Source organism: Paralichthys olivaceus, chromosome 5, assembly GCF_024713975.1.
Source record: "Paralichthys olivaceus isolate ysfri-2021 chromosome 5, ASM2471397v2, whole genome shotgun sequence".
Lineage (NCBI taxonomy): Eukaryota > Metazoa > Chordata > Actinopteri > Pleuronectiformes > Paralichthyidae > Paralichthys > Paralichthys olivaceus.
In genome coordinates this window covers 3883941-3898497 of record NC_091097.1, presented here as the reverse complement: position 1 = coordinate 3898497, position 14557 = coordinate 3883941, and the positions used below count along the sequence as shown (strand labels likewise).

Below are 14557 nucleotides of genomic sequence, written 5' to 3'. Positions count from 1 at the left end.
GAGATTTTTAATCCAGGACTTTTGGAGTATGGAGTAAGTTAAATGTGGAGAAAATGAAAAACGTTTTCATCCTCCACTGGACTATGAGGTCTTTAACATCTGCCTCTTATTAAGTTGATTTATAGAACATATGAACTTCTGCACACATGTGAGTTCACATCATTCCTCTATCGTCCTCAGAATAGAGCACATGCACACTTTTTATTCCCCCTGAAGGAGCTTTTCCTCCTCCTTTTCGCCTCCTGCTCCAGCAGAGGTTAATCATTCCTGCTAAATTTATTCCACTTTAATGATCCTGAATGGCTCCCTCTTGGTGTTAAATGAGAGCCCTTCACTCCATTCACTGGAGAAAATCTCCTTTTACCAGGAGCCGGCGTTCCTCTTCCAGGTGTCACATTTTATTTGTCTTTTCTGGTCTTAAAGTCTTTGTATGCAGCAGCTTTGTTTTTGAATTTGTTTATTTTCTGTTTCTTCTATATTTTATATTTGCAATGTTGGCATTGTTGACCACTATACAAAGAAACTAGAGTTTATCCTTTTAGTGGTGCTTTCTGTCATATTACCTTCAGCAGGTGTTTCTGTTGTCAGGAAGGAAATTAAAGCTCAGACTTCATGATGCTTTTTACTGTGTACTAACCCTGCTTTCTGCCGTATCAGTGCTGTTGAGGGAAGGAATCAACCACCTTTTGAGTTGGTTTCAAAAATCTCCATCTATGGACTAATTCAGTGGTGAAAACAGCATTGCTTTGTGTGTACTGTGTATATGAGCATGTGCACTGACCAGAAGGACCAGCCGTAGTCCCAGCTGTGAGGCCTCCAGTCTTCAGGACCCAGACTGACGGTGATCTGGAACACCTGAGTGTACATCATATGGGCCACCATACCCAGAAGACCTGCAACACCCACACACAGACAGACACACACACATGTATATGCATATGTATAAACTGTGTAGACAATACAAAGCTGCTGTAGAGGTCATTAACTAATAAGTAATTTGATGATATACAAATGTGGTGAAACATCATGATTGACAGCTGAGACTGACTGACTGACTTGGTCGAGCGCCTGTATCAGAGGGAGCTTGATACCATGGCTTCACTCCACAATCGCTACTGCACAGATGGCAGCATTCATATCTCTGATCCTTCATTTCTGGAAAGTGAGAGGAAGTGGAGACGTGTTCAACAAACTCTCTGTGGACGTCTAAACTAGATTAAACTGTGGTGAGTCGTAGATCACAGCAAGGATATGAAGCTTTCTAACGCACGAGTGCAGAAGATGTTGAGCACCAGGATTCCTCCTGGAGTTGTCCGTCTCTTTAAAACATTGAGGTCAAGGAGGTGAACAAGAACCAAGAAACGACACTCGAGCAGGGCCACAGAAGTTCTCTGGAGAGGCTACAACCTACACAGACTCTGACTGCAAATTATGTCATTGCCACAAGATGGCAGAGTTTGTATCTGGGACATTTTGGCATAATTTCTGTATAGAGGAGACACGTGTTGTCCAACTTTATTCACAGTCTGAGTTTCACTTACTGGCTTAGCATGGGAGAATGAAGATGATTTCATGTGATTTTTATAACCCCACTTCATCACTTCACACTGATCCACAACAATATATGAACAATTCAAAGTAAACCATTAAAATTGATGTTGGATATTGAATGTCCTGATAGTATGATTTCGCTTGTGTTTAATTAAACGTCACCATCAGGGCAGAATTTTAATTAATTCCAAATATTTAAAAAATATATCATTCATAAAATGTATTGGGTGAATCCTTTGGATTTTGAACGACCCAGTGACCTTTCCTCTGGTGCCCTCCTCTGGACAAACTAAGGGTCACACTTTGAGAAGTGTTGTCTTGCTCTTTCATGATGACATTAACAACCCGCTCTGATAATTAACATAAGCAAGGGGACAGTAAATCACAGAATTACAGCTCAACACGTCATCAGTTATAAATCAGAACACATGTAATTATCATAATTAGTCATTAAAAAGTATCAATTGATTCAATGTGCAGGTTATGAGGCATCAGATCAATTAGAGATAGGGATGTAATCACTCATAAACATACAGTAAATCAAAATGCTACAGTGTAAATGAGTCAATGTAGTGTTAATTCCGAGGTTATACATCACAAACACAACGACAGCAAATTGTTTTCTGTGTGTCACATGGAAGTGTATGATGGGTTACAGTCATGTGTATGTCTGTGGGTGTGCATGTGCGCCATAGTAAACAAACCTCAGCCACTCAAGATTTGCAGTTAAACATTAAGAGCGTACCATTTCTCCTCCATCTTCACTCCAAGACAAGCAGATTTGAGTGTTTGCGTGTGTGATCCAGGTATTACTCAGGTTGTGGGGACCTCCACTTCCTCCCACTATCCAGAAATGAAGCCAAAATATCTCAGATCCTGAGCTGATGCAGTCACCTGGAGTCAGAGTCTGCGCAGTAGTGGTCGTAGAGTGGAGCCACAGTACCGAATCATGCACTTGACCAATCGCAAGTCAGTCTCAGCTGACAATCATGATGTTTCACCTTGCTTTTACATCAGCAAAAAAATAATTGAAACCAAACTCATTTGTCTTTTACAATTCAAGACTGTGTTCTGTTTAGCTAATAAACAACTGAACTGAACCGCTCCCACTGCAAGTCTTCTGATTGATACGACCACACGCAGTAGGTCACTTAACTTGTGAAATGAACCACAGGAGTGTTCCCGAGTACAGTGTATGAGATAGTAGTTGTCATAGTGACACTAATAAGGAAGTGGTTTTGCTCATTACCATGCATGACCACTAAAGGTTGCATAACAATGAAATGCAATGGGTCATAATAAGCTGCTGCACATAAGATACTGATTCTTGGAGCATCCCAAAAACATTTTCCAGTTGAAATATTTTCCTCGGGTTCTCGTGTCTTTGAGAAATGTAATTCAGATCAAAATCATCCTGTGTCATGTGAGTAAGTGGAACTTGGTTAAAAACATGTAAAATGTGCTTTAACATTTTTTTGGTGGGTTTTTTTGTGAAAAAAAAGGCTACAAGAGAAGGAGAGAGGCAGTGACCAGTAAGCAGCGTGGTGGATGCAAAGCCAACTTCTTGCATAACGGGCTTAAGTTGGGAGAAAAATCCTTGGCACCCAACATGGTGAAAGGCTTCCAAGGGATAACTTCTGGAAGACCTCTCATAAATCTTCCTCACATGCTTTTACATCTGAAATTACTGTTTAAATGGTTTGTATTTTATATATAGTGCTTTTCTTGTCTTGATCCACTCAAAGTGCTTCACAGTACAATTTGCCATTCATCCATTCTCACATTCATACAGTGCATCTATGAGCAGCACTTTTTGTTCTATGAGGGGCAATTTGGGATTCAGCATCTTGCCCAAGGACACTTTGGCATGAAGATGGGGAACACTGGGGATTGAGCTGCCGACCTTCTGGTTGGAGGACGACCGCTCTACCCCTCAGCTATAGCCGCCCCATTAATTAACCACAGTTTAACCTCTGAGATTGGTCAAGTCATACCTCATCAAACATACAGAACAGGTCACACAGTAGTGATTACTTCTAGGTAGCATGAAGGTGTCATATTTTGCATAGTATTCTATTATAGTATCAATCTATCAGGTGTTGTCAGGTGTCTGTCTTACCGGACAGCACGGTGAAGACGGCTGCGAAGGCATTGAGCTTGAGTCCGTCGATGACGTTGCTGGAGTGGAACAGCTCCAAACACATTAGACTGAAGCCGACCACCAGCAGCAGAATGTAGAGTACCTCTGACACCACCGACAACCACAACACACCTGCAAACACACATGCACACACCAGGAAATGTTTTACCAAGAATAAGGAATCCATGTAGATGTTGCTAGATGACATCTCAAAATCACAAAATCATGACTAGAGAGGATCTAGAGGTCCTTTAAGTTGTTCTGGGGGGTTGTATCTAAGTGTATGTGAGCTAAGAGGTACTGTGGGTGGTTTTAGTTGTCTTTAAAAAGGTTCTAGTGGTCCTTGGGATTGTGTTCAGGGTTTTATGGGAGGTTTCAGGGATATGGTTTGATTTGTAAGTCATAAGAAGTTTCTAGAGATCATTAAGACTATGTTCAGGTTTGTTCAGAAGGTTTACTGTAAGTAGTCTGAAATGTTCCTCTTTACCCAAACATTGTTTTTTTTTTCTTACAATCTAACAAACAAAAACACACAGTTCTGTTGGCTAAAACCTGAAAATAATAATAATAATAAATCCATTTTCACAGAAAAGGACAAGCACAAGACTGAGCTAAAGTTCCCATAAAACAGACAGATTAGATAGATGGTTGTACAACAAACAAACAAATAAATAAATACAACATGATGCAAAGTGATGACCTATGCCCCCTGTCATGTGAGATGTAAGGACTACAGGTGAGATATCAACCATCTAATCAGATGAAAAGAAGAAGAAGAAGAAGACATTTCAACCATCTAATAGGAATACTTATACAACAGGTTTTTTTTTATTTTAACACACAGAGCTGGATTCATATCAGCAGCAGGTGAAGCATCACGATAGAAACGTCAACCAAACATTTCCTGCATAATTTATTTAATGTAAAGTTTTCTGTGAGGCTGGAATGAGGCGAATGATTCTTTCACAGAGAAGTTTATGTGTGAAAAGCTCCAGTTCAGGGAATCTGGTGAACAACTAAAATACTAACAGCTACTGTGAAATATAAGAGGAGGAGGCCAGAAATGATTTTCATTAATAATCTATAAGGCATCTTGTTATTGTTCTGTATCTCCGCTAATGTGATCAATCGTCAAAGACAGGAGATGGATTTCTTCAGAGTTGACATGATCGGAATCCTTGAACTGGTATATTAGTTAGTCAGTTTCTCAGCTTATTGTCCTGGGAGAGGAAACTCAGCTTCACATCACTGTACATTTACATTCACCTCTACAAACCTCGTCCCATGAGATAAACACTGGAAACAGTACACAATCAACAGCTACAATAACAAACGAGGACGTCTCATAAACATTAAACACTGGCGGACAGTAAGGAGGCATGGCTGGGTCGACAGCAGTACATCTCATTAAGAGCTGCCAGTGGGCCCTGTTGCACTTTAGCAACCTGAACCTGTCTCCTGATGGCTCCACAGTTGAGGTTGGAGAGGTTCGGTTGCGGGAAGTCTTATTTTGTTATGCGTAGTTTGTGGTCATAGATGTTGGTTTTGTGTGTCTTGTGGCAGAGAGCATGTTAAAGAAACATTGTGGAGCAGTAACACAGAATAAGTTGGATGATACTTTTGTGCAACAGTAGGAGAAGATGGGGGAAGACATACCGGTAGACTACTACATTGATGTTTTATATGTGAGTACCTATATAAATAGGTACAAAATGATATGACATATAGAGTCATATCTATATTGTAAATCATACAGACTATTTATACATATATATGTATATGTTTTTTTCAATATCACATACTTAATGCACAATGCAGTACACATCCACTTTCAGTAATCCTGTGCCACCACACTTTACTGAAGTATTTCTCCTTTGTAAGTAATATTTCTTTCTGTGGTGAAAGGTGTATATTATGTACATGTTCTCTGTATTTTATTTTTTATTCAATGTTTTTATCATCTACTTCATTGTCTATTTAATCTCGTTAATACTTTCACTTGTTCCCTTGTCTACCTCATTATCTGCTGCTGCAAGTAAATTTCCATAGTTTGTGCTGTTGCAGCAGAGCATTCCCCAAATCTCTATTATATATAAAGTACCTGCTATCTTAAATAATAATTCTGATGTGGCCAATCCATTTTGACTGGAAAATGATTTGGTCTTCAACGGTGGTTTTCTTCAATTTGATTCGAGTTGTTCAATTTAAGATGAGGTGCAACGGCTGCAGACCGGCGAGTGAGGAAGAGCATGCTGAGCATCATGAGACACATCACACAGATACAAGATGAGAGAATAGTACAGATCCAGTGTAAGAGGGTTTCTATGTAAGAGGGCCATGACAGTAACAGATGGGTACAGGAAAACGCTGATGCTGTGGACAGTGGTACTCAATGGTGCAAAATTAAATGGCAGGATAAAATCACTGGCTGCTCCCTGCCTTCTCTGGAGGGCGTCTCCAGCTCACAGTGTCTCTGCAGAGCCAAAGTGTTCACTTTACTGCCCTTTGATAGATGTGACAGGACCATCAAATCTTGAACACATAGACTGAAGAACCTTTTTTTTCTTTTAAAATCTATTCTGACATGTCATAAATATGAATTTTTTGGTGCAAGCTTATATATAATGTATTTATTCATTTCGTGTTCCTTGGTTTGTCTACATTTGCACTGTTTTGTGCAGCAGTAGCACCTCTAATTTTATTGTGCTGCTTTCTTTTACGCATTGACAATAAAGGCTTTCTCTTCTATTATGGAACATAAGCAGAATTATACTTGAAAATTAAAGAGCCACATTCTTTATATTACCTCGTCTGAGTTTGTAAAGCTGATATCCAGCAGGGCTTCATGATTCTGGAAAACGTTTTTTTAGTTATAATGTCATGTGCATGTATGTTGTATTTTTGTTCCCTCCGGACACAAGCCAAGGGGGGAGGTTTGATTGTCCTTCATATTAACCCGTCATCATTCTGTGACCTGGTGTTCAATTACCCACATGCTACTTTGATGAATCTTTGGAGAACAATGATTCGTCCCTCGTCTACAGGCAGGACATGACACGTCCAGCTCCAAACAAGGTGAGATGTTTGTTTCTGATTGGCCTCAGGAGGAGGGGGGGTTGTGTTTTCTGTATCCTCCTGCTTTTTTTTTTACATTCATCAATTGGCCCTTTACTGTGTCACCCTCTGGCCATACAGAGTAGCTGAAATAGACAATTCTACTGTACTTCTTCATGCTCTGGAAATCTGAACGTTTTTTAAAGCAGAGACGATTTGTCATCTTGTTACCAAAGCTGCCCCCAGGTCAGAAGTCATGATTATTTTTTTTTTGTCTTTACATCACTCTACATTTATAATTTGGAAACAGCAGCAGCTCCTCTTGAATCGTTCTGACTAACAACACAGAATTAAACAGGATTATCTCCTGCTCTCCGCTCATCTCTGTCGGGGCATGTGGATGATGTGAAAATAACAACCCACAGGCTGAGTTTTCAATTTGAACAAGAGTGAATTTGGGGGGGCGCTACAGGATCCTCAAACAGCCGATACTGATGGTTAATTTTGTGTTGTACTTCTCTCCAGGCAACACAAGAACCTTACTTCTATGTTAAAGACATAAAACAATGAGCATAATAAAAGCAGGCAATAAGCAGTTTGAATTTTAATTGAAAGCAGTGTTAAATCTCAAGGCAAGTCTCAAATCTCTTAAAGGTTTGTTCCAGATTTCCACAGCTAAAAAAAAGAATCTGCAAAAGTCAAGTATCAGAGCATTGGGCAGCCACTGGTGAAACATTGTTATCTAACATTATGTCCATCTCTTTGTCTTCTCCTAGTTACTGCCATCAGTGTTCTCACTTCTTCTTTATAGTAACAGGCCTCAACTTACAGAATTGGTTGGATCTCACACTGAAAGTCATGTTGTCAGACATGTCCACATGTTGTGGAAATTGAAGAACACAGCAGGAGCATTCAGGTGAAGGGTGGAGCCTAGTTAGTGTAAAGGAGACAGGTCTAAATTCTGCTGTGGAAAGTGTAGAGTTTAGAAACGTCATCAACATGCCGTCTCACTCGTTGTGAATTTTCTGGACCCAGTATTCTCATACTAGGGGGGAGGCAGAAAATAGTTCCTGAACATGTCCGGAGCAACTGACTTATAACATTTGTGTTCTCTCATACAGACCCTGCAGGAAATTTCAGCAAACTTGAGACTAAAGCAGCTTAATACAATATTTTTATAGTAGTAATAGTTTTCTGACATGTTTGATTCTGCTACTAAGACATGATCTAATAAAAACAATAATAGCATAACTGAAATACATGTTCAGGACATTTTTATAATCTATTAATAAACCCGGTTTAAATGTCTTCTTTCATTCTTTTGATACAGAGGAACATTTTTTCGCGGAGGAAATTATGGGTCTCTATTTTTATTGCCTCACAAATCAGAAAACTCAACAGCCATAAAAAAAAAAATTCTGTGTTTTTAAGATTTGCATTGTGACTATAATATAAGTAGACTAAGTGCATGTCCCTACTGCTAACATGGTGGAGGGAGGGTTTGTGACCCATAGGTTGAGATTGAGATGCTTTGGCTTCACTTTTGGGAGCAGTCATGGCGTCCATTTTTATTTACTGTCTATAGTTTGAACCCTGCAAGTGACAGCTGACCTCATCGTCTCAGACCTGATTTGAAATGAAAGTGTAGTATCGCTCTGATACAACAGTCTGACATTTACTCTCTGGTTCCTTGTTAGCTAGAAGTTTAATTTCCAACCAGTCAATGGAAACAAATTCCAAGGGTATAAAAATGCCTGTGAGGGAAACTCACAATGCAACATTATTGACCAAAATAATTCTCTCCCGAGTTAGCGTCTTGTTGAGTATGTATCAGCAGACTGAGACTTCATTAAAGCGAAGAAAGCAAATAAAATGTGTTTTGAGGGACTCAGCCAGCAGCAGTAATAACAGGAAGGAAGCAGCTCATCAGACCGAGTCTCATTTCAAATGGATTTAATTACATCTTTAATTACTGTGTATGCATGTGTGTGTTTTCACGAGTGTGTCACTCAGTTTCTGAGTGTAATACATTTCTGACACCATCTTTCAGGGGTCTTCAAACAGTTTCCATGTCAAGAACCCAGATTTAATTTGATTTAGACCCACGGGGAACCTCATTACCAAGGTTATTGATGGATTTAATACATGATATAACACAAAAGAATCAGAACAGTAATTTTTATACACTGCAGTGATTTCTAGTGAATTATTAGGGCTATTTATTTATGTCAATACTTACTCTTACATAAATCAATGTGGGGATTAATTAGTAAAATAATGAACTTCAAACAAAGGCAAGATTTGAAAATAAAACCTTCAAATCGTTCAAATAAAAAATGGAATTCAGAAGGATTCAATTAACGGTAATATTAAGCATCAGATCTTTACAGTGAAGCTGCAGTAGCCTGATAACTGCCATAGATACATTTTCTATCTCTTTGAATGATTTAATTATCGTATTAACTGAAGTTAGCGCTCAGTCATAGAGCAAATAATTTACAGTTGTATATACATTGCGTTAGTATCACTTCAAATTCATTTGAAATACAAAAAAGTCCAGAGTAATCTTTATTTTTTCCTTTTTCTTTCAGAATTCACGTGTCATTTGTTCAAATTATTATTAGGATTATTATTTTAGTATCTTCAGTGATCAAATAAATGTAGTGAGGTGAACATTACAGTTCTTACTTTTCACCACTGATGAATATTGATGCAGATCCAGATGAAGACAAAACATTTCTTAATATTTTCTCCAGTTTACATTTACAGTTACTCAGGATATGTTATTCTGATGTGTTTGACTTTCTCAGCTCTAATCAATATACAATAACGCGTCTCTAATAGTTTAATATAGGAAATAAAATTCATCATATGACTCAGTCTAACAATGTCCAACATCTCAGTGTTCTCTTTAGTTTTTTCTTTATATTTTAACTTTAGTTTTGTCACCTGCCTCAGCTTCATAAGGTGATATGACAAAAAATGGAAGGAAAAAAATCTAAACAGATCAAAATGAATTAATACAGTAAAATGAATATATGCTGTGGAAACGCACCACTGGAGACAACTCTTTGTGAGTAAAGAAATTTTCTTTGTTGCCTGAAAATGTAGACTGTAAATAAAGATGGAGGACAGCTCCCCAAAGTGAAGTCAAAGCATCTCATCTGCCCCCTGGTGGCTGGCTGCAGCATAGGTCATAAACCCTGTCACCTCCATGTTAACAGATGAAACATGATTCCCCCAAAAAATAAAAGTACACATTAATCCGTTTATCCTCAAAGACAGTTTCTGTCATACAAGCTAGTTCTTATCAAACTGTTCATTAATTCATATAAAAATGGGGTGAAACGTAATGATTGACAGCCGACACTGACTTGCAGTCAGTCGAGCACATGTATCAGCAGGACCTCGATACCATGGTTCGACTTCACTTTCACCACTGCACAGACAAATCACTTCAAAAATGCAGCGTTCTTATCCAAGATCCATCTGATGGCACAGCTTATGATTTTTTTATGCAAGCTGTGCCTTTGGTATATTTCTTTCCAGTATAACATTGCCTATTGTGTCAATTACTTTTTCACCTTGACATAGTAAATCAACTTAATGGACCCCAAAATAGACAGGATGAGGATATATTTTCAAAAATTGAATAATATCAAGCAATATGTAACTATTTGAAATAAAAGGGTTTTTTTGTAGATGTAACTTCAAATTATTATGTACTCAGTTATACAAATAGGAACATCACTGTCATTAACAGATTGAAGGGAGATCCCTAGTCATGCAAATATAACATATTAAAGGTCAGACTGGGACATAATCAAACATTGTGTGATTTCATCATGGGGTTCATTTTTTGTCCACAACAGTCTCTGTAAACTTCTGTTCTGTTACTCTCTCCCTGCTCTCCGCTCAGTTTCCCCTCCACCCTACCTCCCTAGTATTTCTCAATATGACTAAAATGATACAAATATTGAAATAAATGAAACTCCTTGTCAAGCTTCTTGCATATTTTTACTTGTATTTAACGCCATATTGAAACAATTATATCTCCAGGTTTAAAGTCAGCACTTTCGACTGAAGTTGAAACCAGCGCTCTACCTCTATCACGTTTTGAATTAACCACATGATTTGATCATGTCGGTATGATTGGGGACTCCTAAGGGTTCATTTCAACCGAGACGTCTTCCATCTTTATTTACAGTCTTTGCCTAAAACTCACCACAGTAGAGACATGACTGTAAAATGATTTAGTCTGGTCTCAGCTAAATTGGCCTCTGAAAAATAATCTTAACTCAACCATTTGTAATACTCTGATAAATATCAGTGGTTCTTATTTTCATGGGAATAAGTTAAGGGTAAAATGCCAGTTCATGGTGAGGTTAACATTGACATAAATAACTATTTGAGATATAAATAAGGTATTAAAATGTGTAAATAATTGATGTTTAAATGAGTGACTTTAAAAACATAATTTCCTGGTGTGTGAATGATTTTGGAAAAGTTAAAAGCAATTCTATTACGTTGCATTACGTGCGTGAGTTCATGACCTTGGAATGCTTACACTTCCGGGGGGGGGGAAGCGACTCGGAAGAAGAAGAAGGAGCAACGTGCTAATGGCGCAGAGCAGAGACTCCGGGACTGCGTGTGTCCTTCATGTGGACTTTTCATTGGTAACGGACTGTGAACTGTAGTTGAACGACGTGTTTAAAGTGTGGGGGTCGGACTCGCCACCACCGCTTGTGTTTCGTAAACGCGAGGTCAGGTCGGCTACGTAAGCTAGCGGGAGCTAGGCTAACGCCACGGTCCTCGTTGGAGGAAGACATCGCTGCTGTCGACGGAGACGGAGGTCTGTCGCTGCGGGCAGCTGCGGGTGGAGGACGGTGGCTACCGCGACGAGCGGGTGATTCGTCAGATGCGGCCTGGTTTTGCGGACTTCACCGACACACGGAGGTACTTGTATCAAGGGTTTCCTTCATGAGCGCCAACTAAAGCGCGCCAACGCCATTAAACAAAGAGTGCACTCAAAATAAGATTAGACGGTTTGAGTAAAGACAAAAACTATACCCCGGGGTTCAAGTTTGTTATTTTCTATATTCTGGTTCCATAAAGAAAGGTTTGAATGTGTGTTTCTCTGCCAAGTGTTAGTACATTTCTTAAGAAACCGAGATCTTGTGTTGGGTGTATGGATTTGTGTTAATATTGAAGTATTACATGAGAGTTTATAGGTCAAGTGTATTCCCCATAGTCTCCAATGGATTATTTGAAAGTGAGAATCATACATTACCCTAGACTGATATTTACTATTTGAAATGTGTCTTTTAACATACAATGTTTAACAAAGGGTTAAAGCTTCATCTTAAAGCATAAGGTGGGTTTTAATACACGAGCCGGTGATAAAAGGGTTACACATTCATAACATATTTAAAAAGACGGTTAAGTAGGTTATGAATTTAATTTCAAGAAGACAAGTTTGCATAACCACAACAGTTTTAAATCCTGGTTATGACCCCTGTTCTCTGAGGGTATTTTAGAAAACAAATTAAACAAACAGAAGTTTTTTTTGTTCCAATTTTCATTAGGGACAGACTTGGATGTGCCTGAGGAGCAGCTGCGTGTTATAAAACACAGCAGTGAGCATGTCAGGCTCAAAGAAAGGCAGATTAACATATTGTATCCTTGTGTGAGAAGCAAGGTCGCCCAGCTCAGTATATCACATCATCCACCACTGCTCCGTGCAGCACTCCTGCTCTTCTTCCAGATGGCGTTAACAGATGAAACCATCAGAGAACTTTCATTATTAACTACCTGCTCTGCATGAAACAGTGAATTACAGGCTACGCCCACATGCAACAAAATATTCCCTTTCTTCTGGATGCTTAGGCATTCCTTTCATGAGCTGCAGAATGTAAACATCAGGTGCTGATAGAAAGAAGCTGCTCTCATCTGCAGTTAGTGGTTATCAAGATGAGGGGCCCAGGATAATCTTCATTGTCCGTAAAAATGTGCAGCAGTCTGTCCATTTTGCTTGTGTATAAAATATCATGCAGGAGATGCTGAGCTTGATGTTTGATTATAATGTATAAAATCAGATTTAATAAAGGTTGAACAAAACATTTTATTCAAGTCACCACGCTGGTGACAGCCAATGGCTGAGGGCATTTTTTTTTTTGGTTCCATCTGTCCGTCCATCCAATTCTAGTGAACATGATATCTCAAGATCATGCTGTGAATGACCAGTTGCCATTTTGGACTCAAAGATTAACATTTTTCAGCTGTCAAAGGTCCCTGTAACCTCATATGAGTCAAGAAAGAAAATGTATGTAGACTGCACTGTTTCGCAAAGGCATTCAACACCAGGTTGTTACTTTTAGTTTCACCATCTGGGGTTGAAGGGGATTTCTCAATTCAGATTTGCCTTTTACAGGCCCTTGTATACATCGTGATACAATTATGTTTTGTATTTTTTTCCCAGGCAGTCTCAGCTTTGTCTGCACTTGGGCTCAAATTTGACCTACAGCATTGAGTAGAGATAATTTGGTCAAAAGCTGAAAAATTGAAATCTCTTGTGAAAATGCACCTTTATTCATGTGGATGAATTGTTATGATGCAGCTGTAAACTCGGCCCAGTGAAACGTCAGAGGGCTTTTACTTTGAAACAGGTACAGGTGTTGCAAATATTTTTGTTCACTTTTACTGTCAATTTTGCCGTGAACAGGTTGTGAAATGGCAGAGAAAATAGGTGAGACCTCAACTCTCCAGAAGAGCAGCGCAGATGATGCAGGCACTGACCTGATGACATGGACACCTAAATGAAAAGCGAGTGTAGCCCAGACATAAGAAATTTCATGAGTGTTGATTGGTTAGATTCACACAAATAGCAAGCTGACAAACCATCAATAATTGATTGTGCGAAGGTAGCAACAGTTGTCACACGAGTCAGTTTCATAGGCTTGCAACTGAGTGTCTGAGTGACATAAGTTATCCCAGAGAGATTCAAACGAGAGCTGACACTTCACAGATTCTAACAATGTCTGACCTGTGTCTCTGGGTATTGTCACAATAGAAATATTGATTTAGTCATCCTTAGACCCCAGAGCGTTAACTCATTGATTGACAGTTTAAAGCAGGAATGAAATATCATGACTCAAAAAATACCAGTTTAAGTAAATTATTGATGGAAACATACAATATTTTTCCTGGTATAACTTTACTTAAAATCTATTTGTGTGTACATGAGGCATCAGGGTACAGGTTCTTATGACTTCCATTAATCAAAAGTGACAACACGCAGCAAAAGACTGAGCTCGTTTCATATCAATTACTACATGTCACTTTTCTTCTGGTGCCTCCTCTGTCAAAAGACTCAAAATTAAGTTGTCAGGATGCTTCAGCTTGTCTCAGAGGATGTGAAAGCTCCTCTACTGTGAATGAATCAGAGCTTTATGTCATAAAATATTTTGTTAATTTATCTAAGAAACCTTTCTCAGTGACTGTCCAGGTGAGTGGATGGAGGAAAGTTTCTCTCTCAAGGTCTTTTTTCATTCTTCACACAAACTATTTCTGTGACAAATACGATGAATGTGAATGTGACTGAAAGTGCGCCCGGCTGTTCCCATTTGTATGATTCATTGACTCTGACAGCAGACCCCTCACAGGCTTCTCCTAAAAAAAATTACTTTTATAAATTACTAAATTGTTTTCCCAATTAGTTTTGGTGACAAACATAATCTCTGGCTGAATTTAGTTTTTGAAAAAAAATGAGCTGAATGCAGCAATAAAAAAGTTTAACCCTTTGAATTACATCTG

At 38.8% G+C, this 14557-nt stretch overlaps 1 protein-coding gene across 1 annotated transcript in view; it reads right to left on the bottom strand.

Annotated features, from left to right (window-relative positions):
* The window catches only part of gsg1l (gsg1-like), a 34048-nt gene that overhangs the window by 7244 nt on the left and 12247 nt on the right, over positions 1 to 14557 (bottom strand). Inside the window, exons 3-4 of the mRNA XM_020094165.2 lie at positions 3671 to 3823; positions 782 to 893 (exon numbers count right to left, since the gene is read on the bottom strand). Coding sequence (XP_019949724.1) covers positions 782 to 893; positions 3671 to 3823 — 265 coding nt within the window. The remainder of the gene's footprint in view (positions 1 to 781; positions 894 to 3670; positions 3824 to 14557) is intronic.